At 45.0% G+C, this 23,804-nt stretch overlaps 1 protein-coding gene across 3 annotated transcripts in view; it reads left to right on the top strand.

The window, feature by feature from the left end:
- The first annotated feature begins 5,849 nt into the window (after positions 1 to 5,849).
- COLGALT2 (collagen beta(1-O)galactosyltransferase 2) overlaps positions 5,850 to 23,804 on the top strand; it is a 126,519-nt gene continuing 108,564 nt past the window's right edge. Inside the window, exon 1 of one of the 3 annotated variants that reach the window (XM_056523655.1) lies at positions 5,850 to 5,868. Coding sequence is in view for 1 of the 3 variants with exons in the window: in XM_056523653.1 (XP_056379628.1) it covers positions 6,228 to 6,451 (224 nt within the window). In the remaining 2 variants the exon portion in view is untranslated. Of the gene's footprint in view, positions 5,869 to 5,900; positions 6,036 to 6,061; positions 6,452 to 23,804 lie in introns of those variants that run through there. The other 2 variants (XM_056523654.1, XM_056523653.1) reach the window with 2 other exon arrangements.

Raw genomic sequence — 23,804 nt, 5'->3', positions numbered from 1 at the left:
GCCCCTTGAGACTAAACTTTTTCTTCTCCAGACGGAGGGAGTGCCCCCTCGTCCTTTGGGGGGGTTTAACCTGGAACAGTTTTTCTCCATATTTTTTGTATGGGCCATTAATATACTTATATACGTTTATCATATCCCCCCTTAAACGTCTCTTCTCAAGACTAAACAATTGTAACTCCTTTAATCGCTCCTCATAGCTAAGATGTTCCATGCCCCATATTAGTTTAGTCGCGCGTCTCTGCACCCTTTCCGGCCCATGCTAGGTTACTACATTTGTAGATTTGTATTCATAGACCTGCTGAAATGTGGAGAATGTGTAATGCATGTTCACACTCAATAAAGTGTTTGAATATAAACTTGTATTTAGATGCATTTTACTTTAATTACATCAGTATTTTCATAACAAACAATACATGTGCTTAGGGGGTAAGGGTTACCTTACTGATTACTTCCTAGGAAGCAGAAGAATAACCTAAATAGAAAGAGACACATGACACCTTGGTAGAGATTCCTATTTTATACAACCCCAGGCAAAAACGATGCAACCCCCACACTTAGAGCCTAGTCAGCCTGTTTTATTACTACATAGCAATTACACAAATCATTGATACTGTATAGCGCAAAATTATTTTCTTTTGGCTTTGTTGTGTTTTGAAAAAAAAAAACACAGAAATACTTTAGAGAAGCTGCAAACATTTTACCATGGTTAGATGCACATTATTTGAACATGGTGGACTACTAATAGCAATTTGCCGTGAAATGCATGCAGTTTTGTTTCCAATGGGGGATTTTGTTGTATGTCAAAACCCACAAAAAAAAATAAAAAAAATAAAAAAAGGAATACATGATGAAAAAAGCTACACAGGAAGCCCATCATTGGAGAATTGTCGATTGTATCCATTGAAAGGATTAAAAAATTCCTTTAGGGTACGTTCACAGGGGTGGATTACCGCAGCAGATTTTGCTACCATTGACTTGAATGGGTCAGCAGAAAATCCGCAATAGAGACAGATTTGCTGATTTTTCTTTGGACCCATTGAAGTCAATGGCAGCAAAATCCGCAGCGGATTTTCCGCAGCAAATACGCTGCGGAAATTCTGCAGGTAATCCGCCCGTGTGAACTTACCCTTAAGGCTCGTTCACATGGGCGGATCCACAGCGTATTTTAATTTTAAAGGGGTATTCCAGGAAAAAACAGTTTTTTATTTTTTTTTTATATCAACTGGCTCAAGAAAGTTAAACAGATTTGTAAATTAGAAAAGAAAAAAAGGGGATATGTGCAGCTCACAATTATATATTCCCCGAGGTCAGATGGACAAGCAGCTATACCCAAGCTGCAATATACAAAAATGTGGAGAAAAAAAGAAAAAAGAAAAAAGAAAAAAAAAAATGAGTTTTTTTTTGGTCCAGACCTCCAGGAGAATAAATACTAAAATCCAATTCAATAATAAAAGATCGTGCTTCAATTAGGATTAATTATAATAAGTTTTATTATAAAATTCTGATATAAATATATATATATATATATATATATATATATATATATATATATATAGACGATTGTAGTTTCCCCCACAGAGGGCCCTTGTGGAGGAGATAAACAATATATACAATATAAACAATATATTGTTTATCTCCTCCACAAGGGCCCTCTGTGGGGGAAAATACAATCGTCTATATATATATCTATATATCTATATATATCTATATATATCAGAATTTTATAATAAAACTTATTATAATTAATCATAATTGAAGCACAATCTTTTATTATTGTATTGGATTTTAGTATTTATTCTCCTGGAGGTCTGGACAAAAAAAACTTTTTATTTTTTTCAGATTTGTAAATTACTTCTATTAAAAAAATCTTAATCCTTTCAATAATTATCTGCTGCTGAAGTTGAGTTGTTGTTTTCTGTCTGGCAACAGTGCTCTCTGCTGATATCTCTGCTTGTCTCGGGAACTGCACAGAGTAGAAGAGGTTTGCTATGGGGATTTTCTTCTAAACTGGGCGGTTCCCGAGACACGTGTCATCAGAGAGCACTTAGACAGAAAAGAACAACTTAACTTCAGCAGCTCATAAGTACTGAAAGGATTAAGATTTTTTAATAGAAGTAATTTACAAATCTGTTCTTTCTGGATCCAGTTGATATATATAAAAAAAGTTTTTTCCTGGATAACCCCTTTAAGTTGTGGATCCGCCGACGATGGACCCCCCCACAGTGTGTCTCAGATGTGCTTGCTTGGAACGGCAATCTGCCACTATGAGCAGACACGCCGCTCCCCCAGCTCCCTGAGCTAGGCCGAGAGCAGCCGCGATGTGTGCGAGTATACTGCGCATGCGCACGGCGACTCGTACATCGCAGCATGTCTGCTCGTAGCGGTGCATAGTCGCTATGAGCAGGCACAGATGGAGGTAACACTGTAGGGTCCATCGTTGGCGGATCGGCAGCGTAAAATACGCTATGGATCCACCCGTGTGAATGAGTCTTTAGGATGGAAATCCAACACAGAGGGGGAGATTTATCAAAACCTGTCCAGAGGATAAGTTGCTGAGTTGCCCATAGCAACCAATCAGATTGCTTCTTTTATCTATCAGATAATGAAAGAAGCGATCAGATTGGTTGCTATGGGCAACTCAGCAACTTTTTCTCTGGACAGGTTTTGATAAATCTCCCCCAGAGTGCTGAAGAAGATGATGGTTGTTCCCAGTCAGCTGTGTGTAACATTTGGTGGAAATATATAGAAAGATGTCATAATGTGGGGATAGGAAATACTACATAAAACAGATGAAAAATAAATGTTTGTAAGGGATTGGCTAAATACAATAGGATTTACATATAGAAAAGACAAACAAAATCGTCACGAACACCTACACCGGAGAAAACAAGATTACAGTGGGCTAAAGAGAAGAATCATGGAATAACGAGGATTGAAGGAAAGTGGTATTCTTCTTATAATAAAATATAGAAAGATAAAGAAATCATCACATTTCACCATTACCTATGACGGTGGTCTTTAACCTGCGGACCTCCAGATGTTGCAAAACTACAACTCCCAGCATGCCCGGACAGCCAACGGCTGTCCGGGCATGCTGGGAGTTGTAGTTTTGCAACATCTGGAGGTCCGCAGGTTGAAGACCACTGACCTATGATATGGGATTGCACAGGTGAACAATTAAATTTGGGCATTTTATGAATCAAAAAGAGATTTTAGTGACGCTTCCAGAATAATAACGCATCTTCCACAGAGCAGTGTTAAAACTTTTCTTTAATAAGGACATATCACCTCAAACACGTTTCCGGTTAGGGTATTCATCTGGGGGACTCCTGGACAGATACCTCTGCAACATACAATGACTGATGCCACTTTCCCCTGCGAGTTTCTCAAGACAAGCCATGTGATTCTTTCATCATATAACTCATATAACTGCTTTGTTATCCATTATTACTTCTCGTAGCAGGTCCTGCACCACTCCAACCTGCAGGAGAAGGTCCTGCACCACTAACAGAGCAGAGGGTGTAGAGGCCTCAGCGTTGAAGCGTTGGGAAGGTAAATAGCATTTTTATTAATTTCTTTATGAGGGGCATCTACTTAAGAGGAGGTTCCCTGACTACCTAACTACTGGGGGCTTCTACCTTAAAGGGAAGAGTGACCTACCTACCTACCTACTGGGCATTTCAGCCTAAGGGTGCGTTCCCACCTGGCATATACGCTGCGTATTCCTTGCTCACCATACACACAAGGCTTTCTGGCGGCAGCCCTATGTGTGCAGTGAGTTTTGGAGGAGGAGCCGCGCGTCACAGTCACGCCGGCACATGATCCCGCCTCCAAAACTCACTGCACGCATAGGGCTGCCGCCGGAAAGCCTTGTGTGTATAGTGAGCAAGGAATATGCAGCGTATTTCCCGATGCTGGTGTACACGCCAGGTGGGAACGCACCCTAATAGGGGAATTCTCTACTTACCTACCTATCTTCTGGGGGCTTCTACCTTAAAGGGGAGGGTCCCCCACCTACCTACCTACTGGATGTTTCAACCAAATAGGGGGATTCCCTACTTACCTACATATCTTCTGGGGTATTTTTTCTGAAGAGGGTGGATTTCCTACCTACCTACATAGGGTTATCAACCTAATAGGTGGGATTCCCTATCTACTGGGGCTTCTACCTAACAAGGGGGCTTCTACCTAATAGGGGGAATTCCCTACCTATCTACTGGGGACTTCTAACGAATAGGCGGATGCCCTACCTACTGGGGCTATTACCTAATAAGGAGGATTCCCTACCTACTTTCTCATTCCCTCCCCATCTTCTGTGCACTTCTACCAAATAGTAAGTTCCCTACCTACCTGGCTACCTAACTACTGGCGATGTCTACCTAGTAGGGGAGGTCCTCTACCTACTGGGGGTTGCAACCTAATAGGGGATTCCCTAATTACCTATCATTAGGCTTCTACCTTTTGGGGAGGATACTTACCTACTGTGGGCTTCTACATAATAAGGGGAGTGTGTGTGTGTGTGTGTGATTCCCTATGTACCTAATATGGGGGTTTCCCAGGTCAAGTCTTGGGAAAAAAAGTATTGGAACTCACCCAAGATTTCCACTCATGGGCTGGTCTCGCAGGACTCCTGCTAATGGGAATGGTGTTCCTTCTGTGGAAAAAGTGGAGGAACTCAGTTCCCATATGTTCCTGCAGGACTTGAGCCCTGGGCTTTCCCTACCTAACTACTGGGGGGCATATCCTAATTATGAGTGTCTGTGAGGTCCTCATGTTCGACTTTCGCCTAAGAGTCTATTCATAAGGCAGAATTTCCTCAAGCGGAATTCCTCCTTAAATGAAAGCCTAATGGAGTCCACACTAGTGTTGAGTGGCATAGGCCATATTCGAATTCGCGATATTTCGCGAATATATGGACGAATATTCGTCATATATTTGCAAAATTTGCATATCCGCAATATTCGCGGCCTTTTTTTTACTATGCGCCATAACATTTGCATGCACATTCACCATAAAATTCACATGCGCATGCGCAAGCGCTAAATTGCGTGATAAAAGAGCTAAAAGAAGGTAGGGATCAATATGCGAATTTTCGGGGGCCCGCCAGTCTGACACAGTAACTAGTATTGGAGCCTTGTTTACACCACAAGCTGGAAGCAGGGAGGGATGATCACTGTGATATGTACTGTGGAAAAAAAAGCAAATATTTGCGCCCATCACTAATCCACACTCCCATTCACACTTCTGCAGAATTTCTGCTTGGATTCCGTACCAATTCCGCACAAAATCCATACAAGTGGAAGTGGAATTGGGGCGGATGAGCAGAAATTCTGCCGTGTGAATAGACCCTAAGGCAGTGGTCTCCAACCTGCGGACCTCCAGATGTTGCCAAACTACAACTCCGAGCATGCCCGGACAGCCAACGGCTGTCCGGGCATGCTGGGAGTTGTAGTTTGGCAACATCTGGAGGTCCGCAGGTTGGAGACCACTGCCCTAAGGCTTCACAAAGTCTAGAGCCATCTCTGCTATCACATGAATTTTTTTATTTTAAAGTATCGGTAATTGGTATCGGCAAATACTTGACAAAAAGTATTGATAATTGGTATCGGTGAGTACCTGAAAAAAAATAAAAGTATCGGTAATTGGTATCGGCGAGTTCTTGAAAAAACGGTCTTAAAAAAAATGGTATGGGGACATCCCTACTTTATATGGTTTTTAATGGCTGAATACAGGGGAGATTTATCAAAACCTGTGCAGAGCAAACGTTGTCCAGTTGCCCATAGCAACCAATCAGATCGCTTCTTTCATTTTTCTCAGGCCTTTCTAAAAATGAAAGCAGCGATCTGATTGGTTGCTATGGGCAACAGGGTAAGTTTTCCTCTGCACAGGTTTTGATAAATCTCCCCCCATGTCTTTTTTATTATCTCCATTTGTTGTTTTACTATGGAGAAGTGATGTCTCCTCTCCCAGCAGCCACCTGTGGAATCCTTTCCCAACCCTTGAGAGTTCCGTGCCCGGGCACTGGTGCCATCCTGGTGAGCCTTCCTGGTATAGGCAGCAGAGATAGCAGTGACACATCAGCCCATTATGAATGGCAGCATTATGAGCCCCCTGCCCCCTCCTGCTCTCAGGTTACAGCTCCATCCCCCCCCCCAGCCCCCTCCAGTAGATCGCGGCTCCCGGGGCCGGCAGAGCAGTATGCGGCAGAGCGGCGGGCTCAGCGGAACATGGCTGCGCTCCGTGCCCGGCTCCTGGTGCCCCTGTGCCTGCTTATCCTCAGGGCAGTGTCGGGGGAGGAGGTGGAGGTAGAAGAGGCTGTCCTCCCGGAGTCTGCCCTCCAGAAGCCCGGTGTCCTGCTCGCCATCATCGCCCGGAACGCTGCCCACACGCTGCCCTATTTCCTGGACTGTATCGATAAGCTGGACTACCCCAAGAGCAGGATCGCCATCTGGTGAGGGCATCGGCTGCCACCCCGGCCTCATACACATCATGCTACAGGGCACTGCTCTCCAAACCGTGGGCCTCCAGCTGTTGCAAAACTGCAACTTCCAGCAAGCCCGGACAGCTGAAGGCTGTCAGGGCATGCTGGGAGTTGTAGCTTTGCAACTGCTGGAGGCCCACCGTTTGGAGACCTTGGACCTGTGGCCCCTTGGTGACATCTTCTCTGGAGAACAGGTAGATGAGGGCATAAGTGTCACTACCATACTGTCTATGGGTGATGAACTGAGGTAGTGCTGTCTATAGGTGATGAACTGAGGTAGTGCTGTCTATGGGTGATGAACTGAGGTAGTGGTGTCTATGGGTGATGATCTATGAGGTAGTACTGTCTATGGGTGATGAACTGAGGTAGTGCTGTCTATGGGTGAAGAACTGAGGTAGTGCTGTCTATGGGTGATGATCTATGAGATAGTACTGTCTATGGGTGATGATCTATGAGGTAGTGCTGTCTATGGGTGATGATGATCTATGAGATAGTACTGTCTATGGGTGATGAACTGAGGTAGTACTGTCTATGGGTGATGATGATCTATGAGATAGTACTGTCTATGGGTGATGAACTGAGGTAGTGCTGTCTATGGGTGATGATGATCTATGAGATAGTACTGTATATGGGTGATGAACTGAGGTAGTACTGTCTATGGGTGATGAACTGAGGTAGTGCTGTCTATGGGTGATGAACTGAGGTAGTACTGTCTATGGGTGATGATGATCTATGAGGTAGTACTGTCTATGGGTGATGAACTGAGGTAGTGGTGTCTATGGGTGATGATGATCTATGAGGTAGTACTGTCTATGGGTGATGAACTGAGGTAGTGCTGTCTATGGGTGATGAATTGTGATGTAGTGGTGTCTATGGATGATGATCTGTGAGGTAGTAGTGTTTATGGATGATGATCTATGAGGTAGTGCTGTCTATGGGTGATGAACTACGAGGTAGTGCTGTCTATGGATGATGATCTATGAGGTAGTGCTGTCTATGGGTGATGATCTATGAGATAGTACTGTCTATGGGTGATGAACTGAGGTAGTGCTGTCTATGGGTGATGATGATCTATGAGATAGTACTGTATATGGGTGATGAACTGAGGTAGTACTGTCTATGGGTGATGAACTGAGGTAGTGCTGTCTATGGGTGATGAACTGAGGTAGTACTGTCTATGGGTGATGATGATCTATGAGGTAGTACTGTCTATGGGTGATGAACTGAGGTAGTGGTGTCTATGGGTGATGATGATCTATGAGGTGGTGCTGTCTATGGGTGATGAACTGAGGTAGTGGTGTCTATGGGTGATGATGATCTATGAGGTAGTACTGTCTATGGGTGATGAACTGAGGTAGTGCTGTCTATGGGTGATGAATTGTGATGTAGTGGTGTCTATGGATGATGATCTGTGAGGTAGTAGTGTTTATGGATGATGATCTATGAGGTAGTGCTGTCTATGGGTGATGAACTACGAGGTAGTGCTGTCTATGGATGATGATCTATGAGGTAGTGCTGTCTATGGGTGATGATCTATGAGGTAGTACTGTCTATGGGTGATGAACTGAGGTAGTGCTGTCTATGGGTGATGAACTGAGGTAGTACTGTCTATGGGTGATGAACTGAGGTAGTGGTGTCTATGGGTGATGAACTGAGGTAGTGGTGTCTATGGGTGATGAACTGAGGTAGTGGTGTCTATGGGTGATGAACTGAGGTAGTGGTGTCTATGGGTGATGAACTGAGGTAGTGGTGTCTATGGGTGATGAACTGAGGTAGTGCTGTCTATGGGTGATGAACTGAGGTAGTGGTGTCTATGGGTGATGAACTGAGGTAGTACTGTCTATGGGTGATGAACTGAGGTAGTGGTGTCTATGGGTGATGAACTGAGGTAGTACTGTCTATGGGTGATGAACTGAGGTAGTACTGTCTATGGGTGATGAACTGAGGTAGCGCTGTCTATGGGTGATGAACTGAGGTAGTAGTGTCTATGGGTGATGAACTGAGGTAGTGCTGTCTATGGGTGATGAACTGAGGTAGTACTGTCTATGGGTGATGATGATCTATGAGGTAGTACTGTCTATGGGTGATGAACTGAGGTAGTGGTGTCTATGGGTGATGATGATCTATGAGGTAGTGCTGTCTATGGGTGATGAACTGAGGTAGTGGTGTCTATGGGTGATGATGATCTATGAGGTAGTACTGTCTATGGGTGATGAACTGAGGTAGCGCTGTCTATGGGTGATGAATTGTGATGTAGTGGTGTCTATGGATGATGATCTGTGAGGTAGTAGTGTTTATGGGTGATGATCTATGAGGTAGTGCTGTCTATGGGTGATGAACTACGAGGTAGTGCTGTCTATGGATGATGATCTATGAGGTAGTGCTGTCTATGGGTGATGATCTATGAGGTAGTACTGTCTATGGGTGATGAACTGAGGTAGTGCTGTCTATTGGTGATGAACTGAGGTAGTACTGTCTATGGGTGATGAACTGAGGTAGTGGTGTCTATGGGTGATGAACTGAGGTAGTGGTGTCTATGGGTGATGAACTGAGGTAGTGGTGTCTATGGGTGATGAACTGAGGTAGTGGTGTCTATGGGTGATGAACTGAGGTAGTGCTGTCTATGGGTGATGAACTGAGGTAGTGGTGTCTATGGGTGATGAACTGAGGTAGTACTGTCTATGGGTGATGAACTGAGGTACTACTGTCTATGGGTGATGAACTGAGGTAGCGCTGTCTATGGGTGATGAACTGAGGTAGTACTGTCTATGGGTGATGAACTGAGGTAGCGCTGTCTATGGGTGATGAACTGAGGTAGTACTGTCTATGGGTGATGAACTGAGGTACTACTGTCTATGGGTGATGAACTGAGGTAGTGCTGTCTATGGGTGATGAACTGAGGTAGTACTGTCTATGGGTGATAAACTGAGGTAGTGGTGTCTATGGGTGATGAACTGAGGTAGTACTGTCTATGGGTGATGAACTGAGATAGTACTGTCTATGGGTGATGAACTGAGGTAGTGCTGTCTATGGGTGATGAACTGAGGTAGTACTGTCTATGGGTGATGAACTGAGGTAGTACTGTTTATGGGTGATGAACTGAGGTAGTGGTGTCTATGGGTGATGAACTGAGGTAGTACTGTCTATGGGTGATGAACTGAGGTAGTACTGTCTATGGATGATGATCTATGAGGTAGTGCTGTCTATGGATGATGATCTATGAGGTAGTGCTGTCTATGGATGATGATCTATGAGGTAGTGCTGTCTATGGATGATGATCTATGAGGTAGTGCTGTCTATGGGTGATGATCTATGAGATAGTACTGTCTATGGGTGATGAACTGAGGTAGTGCTGTCTATGGGTGATGATCTATGAGATAGTACTGTCTATGGGTGATGAACTGAGGTAGTGCTGTCTATGGGTGATGATGATCTATGAGATAGTACTGTATATGGGTGATGAACTGAGGTAGTACTGTCTATGGGTGATGAACTGAGGTAGTGCTGTCTATGGGTGATGAACTGAGGTAGTACTGTCTATGGGTGATGATGATCTATGAGGTAGTACTGTCTATGGGTGATGAACTGAGGTAGTGGTGTCTATGGGTGATGATGATCTATGAGGTGGTGCTGTCTATGGGTGATGAACTGAGGTAGTGGTGTCTATGGGTGATGATGATCTATGAGGTAGTACTGTCTATGGGTGATGAACTGAGGTAGTGCTGTCTATGGGTGATGAATTGTGATGTAGTGGTGTCTATGGATGATGATCTGTGAGGTAGTAGTGTTTATGGATGATGATCTATGAGGTAGTGCTGTCTATGGGTGATGAACTACGAGGTAGTGCTGTCTATGGATGATGATCTATGAGGTAGTGCTGTCTATGGGTGATGATCTATGAGGTAGTACTGTCTATGGGTGATGAACTGAGGTAGTGCTGTCTATGGGTGATGAACTGAGGTAGTACTGTCTATGGGTGATGAACTGAGGTAGTGGTGTCTATGGGTGATGAACTGAGGTAGTGGTGTCTATGGGTGATGAACTGAGGTAGTGGTGTCTATGGGTGATGAACTGAGGTAGTGGTGTCTATGGGTGATGAACTGAGGTAGTGGTGTCTATGGGTGATGAACTGAGGTAGTGGTGTCTATGGGTGATGAACTGAGGTAGTGCTGTCTATGGGTGATGAACTGAGGTAGTGGTGTCTATGGGTGATGAACTGAGGTAGTACTGTCTATGGGTGATGAACTGAGGTAGTGGTGTCTATGGGTGATGAACTGAGGTAGTACTGTCTATGGGTGATGAACTGAGGTAGTACTGTCTATGGGTGATGAACTGAGGTAGCGCTGTCTATGGGTGATGAACTGAGGTAGTACTGTCTATGGGTGATGAACTGAGGTACTACTGTCTATGGGTGATGAACTGAGGTAGTGCTGTCTATGGGTGATGAACTGAGGTAGTACTGTCTATGGGTGATAAACTGAGGTAGTGGTGTCTATGGGTGATGAACTGAGGTAGTACTGTCTATGGGTGATGAACTGAGATAGTACTGTCTATGGGTGATGAACTGAGGTAGTGCTGTCTATGGGTGATGAACTGAGGTAGTACTGTCTATGGGTGATGAACTGAGGTAGTACTGTCTATGGGTGATGAACTGAGGTAGTGGTGTCTATGGGTGATGAACTGAGGTAGTACTGTCTATGGGTGATGAACTGAGGTAGTACTGTCTATGGATGATGATCTATGAGGTAGTGCTGTCTATGGATGATGATCTATGAGGTAGTGCTGTCTATGGATGATGATCTATGAGGTAGTGCTGTCTATGGATGATGAACTAGAAGATAGTGGTGTCTATGGGTGATGATCTATGAGGTAGTGCTGTCTATATGTGATGAACTGAGGTAGTACTGTCTATGGGTGATGAACTAGAAGATAGTGGTGTCTATGGGTGATGATCTATGAGGTAGTGCTGTCTATGGGTGATGATCTATGAGGTAGTGCTGTCTATGGGGATGAACTAGAAGATAGTGGTGTCTATGGGTGATGATCTATGAGGTAGTGCTGTCTATGGGTGATGATCTATGAGGTAGTACTGTCTATGGGTGATGAACTGAGGTAGTGCTGTCTATGGGTGATGAATTGTGATGTAGTGGTGTCTATGGATGATGATCTGTGAGGTAGTAGTGTTTATGGATGATGATCTATGAGGTAGTGCTGTCTATGGGTGATGAACTACGAGGTAGTGCTGTCTATGGGTGATGATCTATGAGGTAGTGCTGTCTATGGATGATGATCTATGAGGTAGTGGTGTGTATGGGTGATAAACTATGAGGTAGTGCTGTCTATGGGTGATGATCTATGAGGTAGTGCTGTCTATGGGCGATGAACTACAAGATAGTGGTGTCTATGGGTGATGATCTATAAGGTAGTGGTATCTATGGGTGATGATCTATGAGGTAGTGCTGTCTATAGGTGATGATCTATGAGGTAGTGCTGTCTATGGATGATGATCTATGAGGTACTGCTGTCTATGGGTGATGAACTATGAGGTAGTGCTGTCTATGGGTGATGATCTATAAGGTAGTGCTGTCTATGGGTGATGATCTATAAGGTAGTGCTGTCTATGGGTGATGATCTATGAGGTAGTACTGTCTATGGGTGATGAACTACAAGATAGTGGTGTCTATGGGTGATGATCTATGAGGTAGTACTGTCTATGGGTGATGAACTACAAGATAGTGGTGTCTATGGGTGATGATCTATAAGGTAGTGGTGTCTATGGGTGATGAACAACAAGATAGTGCTGTCTATGGGTGATGAATTATGAGGTAGTGCTGTCTATGGATGATGAACAACAAGATAATGCTGTCTGTGGGTGATGATCTATGAGGTAGTGCTGTCTATGGGTGATGAACAACAAGATAATGGTGTCTATGGGTGAAGAACTAGGAGGTAGTGCTGTCTATGGATGATGATCTATGAGGTAGTGCTGTCTATGGGTGATGATCTATGAGGTAGTGCTGTCTATGGGTGATGATCTATGAGGTAGTACTGTCTATGGGTGATAATCTATAAGGTAGTGCTGTCTATGGGTGATGAATTGTGATGTAGTGGTGTCTATGGATGATGATCTGTGAGGTAGTAGTGTTTATGGATGATGATCTATGAGGTAGTGCTGTCTATGGGTGATGAACTACGAGGTAGTGCTGTCTATGGGTGATGATCTATGAGGTAGTGCTGTCTATGGATGATGATCTATGAGGTAGTGGTGTGTATGGGTGATAAACTATGAGGTAGTGCTGTCTATGGGTGATGATCTATGAGGTAGTGCTGTCTATGGGCGATGAACTACAAGATAGTGGTGTCTATGGGTGATGATCTATAAGGTAGTGGTATCTATGGGTGATGATCTATGAGGTAGTGCTGTCTATAGGTGATGATCTATGAGGTAGTGCTGTCTATGGATGATGATCTATGAGGTACTGCTGTCTATGGGTGATGAACTATGAGGTAGTGCTGTCTATGGGTGATGATCTATAAGGTAGTGCTGTCTATGGGTGATGATCTATAAGGTAGTGCTGTCTATGGGTGATGATCTATGAGGTAGTACTGTCTATGGGTGATGAACTACAAGATAGTGGTGTCTATGGGTGATGATCTATGAGGTAGTACTGTCTATGGGTGATGAACTACAAGATAGTGGTGTCTATGGGTGATGATCTATAAGGTAGTGGTGTCTATGGGTGATGAACAACAAGATAGTGCTGTCTATGGGTGATGAATTATGAGGTAGTGCTGTCTATGGATGATGAACAACAAGATAATGCTGTCTGTGGGTGATGATCTATGAGGTAGTGCTGTCTATGGGTGATGAACAACAAGATAATGGTGTCTATGGGTGAAGAACTAGGAGGTAGTGCTGTCTATGGATGATGATCTATGAGGTAGTGCTGTCTATGGGTGATGATCTATGAGGTAGTGCTGTCTATGGGTGATGATCTATGAGGTAGTACTGTCTATGGGTGATAATCTATAAGGTAGTGCTGTCTATGAGTGATGATCTATGAGGTAGTGCTATCTATGGGTGATGATCTATGAGGTAGTGGTGTCTATGGGTGATGAATTGTGATGTAGTGGTGTCTATGGGTGATGATCTATGAGGTAGTGCTGTCTATGGATGACAAACTATGAGGTAGTGCTGTCTATGAGTGAACTATAAAATAGCGCAGTCTATGGATGATGATCTATGAGGTAGTGCGGTCTATGGGTGATGATCTATGAAGTAGTGCTGTCTATGGATGATGAATTATGAGGTAGTGCTGCCTTTGGATGATGAACAACAAGATAATGGTGTCTGTGGGTGTTGATCTATAATGTAGTGCTGTCTATGGGTGATGAACAACAAGATAATGGTGTCTATGGGTGATGAACTATGAGAGAGCGCTGTCTATGGGTGTTGATCTATGAGGTAGTGGTGTCTATGGGTGATGATGATCTATGAGGTAGTGGTGTTTATGGATGATGATCTATAAGGTAGTGCTGTCTATGGGTGATGATCTATGAGGTAGTGCTGTCTATGGGTGATGAACTATGAGGTAGTGCTGTCTATGGGTGATGATCTATAAGGTAGTGCTGTCTATGGATGATGAATTATGAGGTAGTGCTGTCTATGGATGATGAATTATTAGGTAGTGTTGTCTTTGGATGATGAACAACATGATAATGGTGTCTATGGCTGATGATCTATGATTTAGTGCTGTCTATGGGTGATAATCTATGAGGTAGTGCTGTCTATGGGTGATGAACAACAAGATAATGGTGTCTATGGGTGATAAACTATGAGATAGCGCTGTCTCTGGGTGATGATCTATGAGGTAGTAGTGTCTATGGATGATGATGATCTATAAGGTAGTGTTGTCTATGGGTGATGATCTATGAGGTAGTGGTGTCTATGGATGATGAACAACAAGATGATGGTATCTATGGATGATGATCTATGTAAGGTAATGGTGTCTATGGGTGATGATCTATGAGGTAATGCTGTCTATGTATGATGATCTATGACATAGTGCTGTCTATGGATGATGATCTATGAGATAATAGTGTCTATGGATGATGAACAACAAGATGATGGTATCTATGGATGATGATCTATGTAAGGTAATGGTGTCTATGGGTGATGATCTATGAGGTAATGCTGTCTATGTATGATGATCTATGACATAGTGCTGTCTATGGGTGATGATCTATGAGGTAATAGTGTCTATGGGTGATGATCTATGACATAGTGCTGTCTATGGGTGATGATCTATGAGGTAATAGTGTCTATGGATGATGATCCATGATGTTGCCCCAGTCATCTCTTCCTTCTCCCTGATACTTTCTGTATGATTCCTGGTCTGTGATGTCACCATGCTGTGATGTCATAGTGACCTAGCTTGTGTGTTTTATATCAGTGCTTTATGGTGTTGTGAGTTATCTCTGGACATCACAGTGTGCATTATCCCTGCATTCTGACGTCGCAGTGTGCTTTATCCATAGTAGTGTGACATCACAGTGTGTATTATTCATTGTACTCTGACATCACAGTGTGCATTATCCCTGCATTCTGACATCACAGTGTGCTTTATCCATAGTAGTGTGACATCACAGTGTGCATTATTCATTGTACTCTGACATCACAGTGTGCATTATCCCTGCATTCTGACGTCACAGTGTGCTTTATCCATAGTAGTGTGACATCACAGTGTGCATTATTCATTGTACTCTGACATCACAGTGTGCATAATCCCTGCATTCTGACGTCACAGTGTTCTTTATCCATAGTAGTGTGACATCACAGTGTGCATTATTCATTGTACTCTGACATCACAGTGTGCATAATCCCTGCATTCTGACATCACAGTGTGCTTTATCCATAGTAGTGTGACATCACAGTGTGCTTTATCCATTGTACTGTGACGTCACAGTGTGCATTATCCCTGCATTCTGACGTCACAGTGTGCTTTATCCATCGTAGTGTGACATCACAGTGTGCATTATCCATTGTACTCTGACATCACTGTGTGCATTATCCATTGTATTCTGACAGCACTGTGTGTATTATCCCTGTATTCAATTTCTGACATCGTAGTGTTTATTATTCCTTGTACTCTGACATCACAGTGTGTATTATTTCTTGTTCTGTGACATCACTTAGGGGGAGATTTATCTTAACCTGTGTAGAGGAAGAGCATTGCAGTTGCCCATAGCAACCAATCAGATTGCTTCTTTCATGTTTCTCTTTTAAAATGAAAGAAACGACCTGATTGGTTGCTATGGGTAACTGCACCGCTCTTCCTCTACACTAGCTTAGATAAATCTCCACCATTATGTATTATCCAGCACCGGCATACGGGACACAAAAGCTGTGGGTGATCTGGTGGATTTGGGCCCCATGGTTACTGGTTCTGCCCCCCCCTAAATATAACGTTCCTAAGCTGAAATACTGTAGAATTGGTGACATCAGGAGAAATGATTTGTATTGTTTATCATCTGGATCCTATCAGGTAGAAAGAGGTGGATAGAAGTGTTCAGGGGCCATGGCAAGCAGTGCAGCGCCATCACATGGTGCCCAGGTGCCATCCCAGTGCAGCGCCATCACATGGTGCCCAGGTGCCATCCCAGTGCAGCGCCATCCCAGTGCAGCGCCATCACATGGTGCCCGGGCGCCATCCCAGTGCAGCACCATCCCAGTGCAGCGTCATCACATGGTGCCCGGGCGCCATCCCAGTGCAGCGCCATCCCAGTGCAGCGCCATCACATGGTGCCCAGGTGCCATCCCAGTGCAGCGCCATCCCAGTGCAGCGCCATCACATGGTGCCCAGGTGCCATCCCAGTGCAGCGCCATCCCAGTGCAGCACCATCCCAGTGCAACGTCATCACATGGTGCCGAGGCGCCATCCCAGTGCAGCGCCATCCCAGTGCAGCGCCATCACATGGTGCCCGGGCGCCATCCCAGTGCAGCGCCATCACATGGTGCCCAGGTGCCATCCCAGTGCAGCGCCATCACATGGTGCCCAGGTGCCATCCCAGTGCAGCGCCATCCCAGTGCAGCGCCATCACATGGTGCCCGGGCGCCATCCCATTGCAGCACCATCCCAGTGCAGCGTCATCACATGGTGCCCGGGCGCCATCCTAGTGCAGCGCCATCACATGGTGCCCAGGTGCCATCCCAGTGCAGCGCCATCCCAGTGCAACGCCATCACATGGTGCCCAGGTGCCATCCCAGTGCAGCGCCATCCCAGTGCAGCAGCATCCCAGTGCAACGTCATCACATGGTGCCGAGGCGCCATCCCAGTGCAGCGCCATCACATGGTGCCCAGGTGCCATCCCAGTGCAGCGCCATCCCAGTGCAGCGCCATCACATGGTGCCCGGGCGCCATCCCATTGCAGCACCATCCCAGTGCAGCGTCATCACATGGTGCCCGGGCGCCATCCTAGTGCAGCGCCATCACATGGTGCCCAGGTGCCATCCCAGTGCAGCGCCATCCCAGTGCAACGCCATCACATGGTGCCCAGGTGCCATCCCAGTGCAGCGCCATCCCAGTGCAGCAGCATCCCAGTGCAACGTCATCACATGGTGCCGAGGCGCCATCCCAGTGCAGCGCCATCACATGGTGCCCGGGCGCCATCCCAGTGCAGCGCCATCACATGGTGCCCAGGCGCCATCCCAGTGCAGCGCCATCCCAGTGCAGCGCCATCACATGGTGCCCGGGCGCCATCCCAGTGCAGCACCATCACATGGTGCCCGGGCGCCATCCCAGTGCAGCGCCATCCCAGTGCAGCGCCATCACATGGTGCCCGGGCGCCATCCCAGTGCAGTGCCATCACATGGTGCCCGGGCGCCATCCCAGTGCAGCGCCATCACATGGTGCCCGGGCGCCATCCCAGTGCAGCACCATCACATGGTGCCCGGGCGCCATCCCAGTGCAGCGCCATCCCAGTGCAGCGCCATCACATGGTGCCCGGGCGCCATCCCAGTGCAGTGCCATCACATGGTGCCCGGGCGCCATCCCAGTGCAGTGCCATCACATGGTGCCCGGGCGCCATCCCAGTGCAGTGCCATCACATGGTGCCCGGGCGCCATCCCAGTGCAGCGTCATCCCAGTGCAGTGCCATCACATGGTGCCCGGGCGCCATCCCAGTGCAGCGTCATCCCAGTGCAGCGTCATCCCAGTGCAGCGCCATCACATGGTGCCCGGGCGCCATACACCGGAGAATCCTCAATACTTATACCTGGAAATAGGGGTGAAGCACAAGTCACTCACTCCGGAGCACAAGAAGGCTTTGGGCTTTGTTATTCTTACTCCTGAATGCCGGGATGGAGACTTGGTAAATTTGTCACCTACAGTTTTTGCTTCTTTTCTTTTGGCAGAATTGTAGCATTCTAGCGATAGGATATCCCATGGAAACATCTTTTTGTATTCTGTCGCCCTAAACTGAAAGATTATCAAGTGTCCTGAGATTTAGGTTGTGTGCGGTATTACATTTTCGATTCATTCACTTTAATGGAGCCAAAACTTGCAATACCAGACACAACCTGTGGATAAGTGTGGCACTGTTCCTCTGAGAAATCAGCCAGGATTTTCTATCCGAGGACAACCCCTTTAATGTAGCCGTATCCCATTTTATCCTTGACATCTTATCCCTTAGGATAGGGGATCAGATGTCTAGGGGCGGGGTACCCCTTTAAACTCCTTCTCTGTATTTGCAGCGACCACATCTGCAGGAAGACTATTCCATGTATCTACTACTCTCTCAGTAAAGTAATACTTCCTGATATTACTGCAGAAACCTTCCCCCTCTAATATAACACTATGTCCTCTTGTGCTATTTTTTTTTCTTTAAAGGGGCATGCCGCCCCTAGACATCTTATCCCCTATCCAAAGGATAGGGGATAAGATGTCAGATCACGGGGGTCCCGCTGCTGGGGACCCCCGGGATCTCTGCTGCAGCACCCCGCTATCATTACTGCACAGAGCGAGTTCGCTCTGTGTGTAATGAGCGGCGATACAGGGGACAGAGCAGCGTGACGTCATGGCTCCGCCCCTCGTGACATCACGGTCCGCCCCCTTAATGCAAGTCTATGGCAGGGGGCGTGATGACCGTCATGCCCCCTGCCATAGACTTGTATTAAGGGCCGTGACGTCACGGCTCCACCCCTCGTGACTCCGGCCCCTGTATTGCCCATCATTACGCGCGGAGCGAACTCACTCTGTGCAGTAATGATAGGGGGGTGCCGCAGCGGAGATCCCGGGGGTCCCCAGCAGCGGGACCGCGGCGATCTGACATCTTATCCCCTATCCTTTGGATAGGGGATAAGATGTCTAGGGGCGGAGTACCCCTTTAACCTGTTAAGGACCCAGGGCGTCCTGGTCCTGTGATTTAACGCGGGGTCACACGGCAACCCCGCATCATATCGCGGCATTCAATCGCCGAATACACTGATTGATCCATTCCTATGGAGATGGATCAATCAGTGTAAAAGATCAGTTAATGCAATGTTATAGCGCCCCCTATAGGAGCTATAATATTGCATAAGTGTCAAAAAATCATTAACCCTTTCAATTATCCCTTCCCCTAATAAAAGTTTGAATCACCCGGCATTTCCAAGAATAAAAAAAACATAGTGTAAATAAAAATAAACATATGTGGTATCGCCGTGTGCGGAAATGTCCGAATTATAAAAATATACTGCTTTTTAAACCGCACGTTCAATGGCGTACGCGCAAAAAAATTCCAAAGTCCAAAATAGCATATTTTTGATCACTTTTTATACCACAAAAAAGTGAATAAAAATTGATCAAAATGTCTGATCAGAACAAAAATGATACCGCTAAAAACTTCAGATCATGGCGCAAAAAATGAGTCCTCATAGCGCCCTGAACACAGAAAAATAAAAAAGTTATAGGGGTTAGAAGATGACAATTTTAAACGAATACATTTTCCTGCATGTATTCATGATTTTTTTCTGAAGTGCGACAAAATCAAACCTATATAAGTAGGGGATCATTTTAACCGTATGGACCTACAGAATAAAGAGAAGGTGTAATTTTTGCCGAAAATGTACTGCGTAAAAACGGAAGCCCCAAAACTTATAAAATAGTGTTTTTTCATCAATTTTGTCGCACAATGATTTTTTTTCCCGTTTCACCGTAGATTTTTGGGTAAAATGACTAATGTCATTACAAAGTAGAATTAGTGACGCAAAAAAATAAGCCATCATATAGAATTTTTGTTGAAAATTTTAAAGAGTTATGATTTTTTAAAGTTAAGGAGGAAAAATTGAAAATGAATAAACGGAAAAAGCCCGGGTCCTTAACCCCTTAACGACGCAGGACGTATATTTACGTCCTGCGCCGGCTCCCGCGATATGAAGCGGGATCGCGCCGTGATCCCGCATCATATCGCGTCGGTCCCGGCGCTAATCAACGGCCGGGACCCGCGGCTAATCCCACACATCGCCGATCGCGGCGATGTGCGGTATTAACCCTTTAGAAGCGGCGGTCAAAGCTGCCGCTTCTAAAGTGAAACTGAAAGTGACCCGGCTGCTCAGTCGGGCTGTTCGGGACCGCCGCGGTGAAATCGCGGCGTCCCGAACAGCTGACCGGACACCGGGAGGGCTCTTACCTGCCTCCTCGGTGTCCGATCGACGAATGACTGCTCCGTGCCTGAGATCCAGGCAGGAGCAGTCAAGCGCCGATAATGCTGATCACAGGCGTGTTAATACACGCCTGTGATCAGGATGAAAGATCAGTGTGTGCAGTGTTATAGGTCCCTATGGGATAATAATGATCAGTATAGGAGATCAGTGTGTGCAGTGTTATAGGTCCCTATGAGACCTATAACACTGCAAAAAAAAATGTAAAAAAAAAGTGTTAATAAAGGTAATTTAACCCCTTCCCTAATAAAAGTTTGAATCACCCCCCTTTTCCCATAAAAAAAATAAAACAGTGTAAAAAAAATAAAAAATAAACATATGTGGTATCGCCGCGCGCGTAAATGTCCGAACTATAAAAATATATCATTAATTAAGCCGAACGGTCAATGGCGTACGCGCAAAAAAATTCCAAAGTCCAAAAAAGCGTATTTTGGTCCCTTTTTATACCATTAAAAAATGAATAAAAAGTGATCAAAAAGTCCGATCAAAACAAAAATCATATTGATAAAAACTTCAGATCACGAAAATAAAAAAGTTATAGGGGTCAGAAGATGACATTTTTAAACGTATAAATTTTCCTGCATGTAGTTAGGATTTTTTCCAGAAGTACAACAAAATCAAACCTATATAAGTAGGGGATCATTTTAACCGTATGGACCTACAGAATAATAATAAGGTGTAATTTTTACCGAAATATGCACTGCGTAGAAACGGAAGCCCCCAAAAGTTACAAAATGGCGTTTTTTTTCCGATTTTGTCGCACAATGATTTTTTTTTCTGTTTCGCCGTGCATTTTTGGGTAAAATGACTAATGTCACTGCAAAGTAGAATTGGCGACGCAAAAAATAAGCCATAATATGGATTTTCAGGTGGAAAATTGAAAGGGTTATGATTTTTAAAAGGTAAGGAGGCAAAAAACGAAAGTGCAAAAACGGAAAAACCCTGAGTCCTTAAGGGGTTAAGGGGTTAAATCTCCTCTCCTGCTTTACTGTGTTGACGTCACAGCCACACCCCTTGTGATGTCATGCCACGCCCCTCAATGCAAGTCTATGGGAGGGGGCGTGGCCCCCTCCCATAGACTTCCATTGAGAGGGCGTGGCATGACATCACAAGGGCCATCACCATGATGTCACGACCCCCTGCAGCCTGCACCCAGCGTTCGGAACAAAATATTCCGGACGCTGGGGCAGTGGAGTACCCCTTTAATGGCAGTCAGCTAGTCCTTTAATCTTTTCTATATACCTGTTTTCCTTTGTTTTTAAATTAATTATTCTTTAGTTTTTTTTTCTTTTATATCTGAAAAATGTTCTATCCCCTTTTTCACTGACTGAGCTTTTTTCTCTTCTGCCTATGCTTTAGATGCTCCGATAACTTGCTTGGCCTCTTTCTGCCTAACCTTATAGATTTGTCTATCTTCATTGCTCTGGTTTTCTTTTTATAATAACTAAATGCTAGCTATTTGCTTTTTTTTTATGGTTTTGGCATGCTGGGAGTTGTAGTTTTTGCATGAGCTAGAGAGCCACAGGGTGGTGAACTCTGTTCTTATGCAGAAGGTGCGAGGACCCAACATTCCTGCTTAGATCTCTGAGGTCCAGTAACACATATGTGGGGAATGTCTGCGCCATTTAGCACTGCTGGAACAATAACACTCCATTTACTTTATGGCCCCCGTTGTGTATCTTTACCATAGGATGTTTTTTACACTTTATATCTGTTTAGTTTTTGACACTAGAGGTTTGTGCCATATATATAATTTAAACTGACCATGCAAAGTCTGTCTGTGGTCCATTAAAGGGGTACTCCGGTGAAAACCTTTTTTCTTTTAAATCAACTGGTGGCAGAAAGTTAAACATATTTGTAAATTACTTCTATTAAAAAATCTTAATCCTTCCAGTACTTATTAGCTGCTGAATGCTACAGAGGAAATTCCTTTCTTTTTGGAACACTGATGACATCACGAGCACAGTGCTCTCTGCTGACATCTCTGTCCATTTTAGCAACCGTGCATAGCAGATGTATGCAAAGGGCAGCATGGTGGCTCAGTGGTTAGCACCGCTGCCTTGCAGTGCTGGGGACTTGGGTTCAAATCCCACTAAGGACAGCGATAAATAAAGCGATTATCAATTATTATTATAATAACGTGAACAGAGAGAACTGTGTTCGTGATGTCATCAGAGAGCATTCCAAAAAAGAAAAGAATTTCCTCTGTAGTATTCAGCAGCATATAAGTACAGGAAGGATTACGTTTTTTTTATAGAAGTAATTTACAAATATGTTTAACTTTCTGCCACCTGTTGATTTAAAAGAAAAAAGGTTTTCACCGGAGTACCCCTTTAAGGGGTTAAAGGGGTACTCCGGTGGGAAAAAATGTTTTCAAATCAACTGGTGCCAGAAAGTTAAACAGATTTGTAAATTACTTCTATATAAAAATCTTATTCCTTCCAGTACTTATCAGCTGCTGTATGCTCCAGAGGAAGTTGTGTTGTTCTTTCCATCTGACCACAGTGCTCTCTACTGCCCCCTCTGTCCATGTCAGCTTATTGTTGTAGCTGATTTTCCACAGCTATTGTTGTAGCTGATTTTGCTGTATAAAGGATAAAGGATGCAGTGCAAAATGCTTATAGTGCAATTTTAAATTCTAAATTTTCTCCCACCTATAGTATCCTTACTGCTTTCATATTTATGATTATCAACATCAAATTTGGAACATTTAAGCCCATCCTGAAAGAAATCTCCCCAAATAGCCATACACCCCCCTAAACAATACATTCTTGCAAAAACAGTTTTGTGGCCCTTTCCACAGAATTGTCCTACCAAAATCTAAATACAGTGGTCCCTCAACATACGATGGTAATCCGTTCCAAATGGACCATCGTTTGTTGAAACCATCGTATGTTGAGGGATCCGTGCAATGTAAAGTATAGGACAGTGGTCTTCAACCTGCGGACCTCCAGATGTTGCAAAACTACTATGTTGCAAAACTAGTTTTGCAACATCTGGAGGTCCGCAGGTTGAAGACCACTGGTATTGGAGGTTATACTCACATGTCCCCACCGCTCCGGACCGTCACCATTCGTCACCGCTGCCCTGGATGTCGCCTTCCATCGCTGTCCCCGGGGTGTCCCCGACGCTCCGGCAAGGCCTCTGCTTCCCCGGCATCCTCGCTCTCCGTCGCCACCATCAAGGACGTGATGACGTCGATGGAGAGCGCCGACGATGCAGGGGATCCTGAAGAGGATGCGCCGGAGCCCCGAGGACAGGTAAGTGATCGTCAGCGGAGCACACGGGGCACCGTAAACTGCTATCCGGTGGCAGCTGAAGCAGTCTGCGCTGCCTGATAGCCGTTTATGCGATGGCCCCGACATACAAAAGCATCGTATGTTGATGCTGCCTTCAACATGCAATGGCCTCTGAGAGTTCATCGTATGTTGAAATTATCGTATGTCGGGGCCATCGTAGGTCGGGGGGTCGCTGTAGTTGCCATGTGCATATTGTAAGTATGCTGGGAGTTGTAGTTTTGGAACAGCAGGAGGTCCACACCATGCATTTTTGATGCTTTCCTCAAGGAGAACCTTTATCTATTCAGTCCTCCTTTTTTATGGGTTATTCAGTATTCTATATGGG

Source organism: Hyla sarda, chromosome 6 (genome assembly GCF_029499605.1).
Source record: "Hyla sarda isolate aHylSar1 chromosome 6, aHylSar1.hap1, whole genome shotgun sequence".
NCBI lineage: Eukaryota > Metazoa > Chordata > Amphibia > Anura > Hylidae > Hyla > Hyla sarda.
The sequence above is the reverse complement of the archived record's forward strand: the minus strand, read 5'-3'. Positions and strand labels throughout refer to the sequence as shown.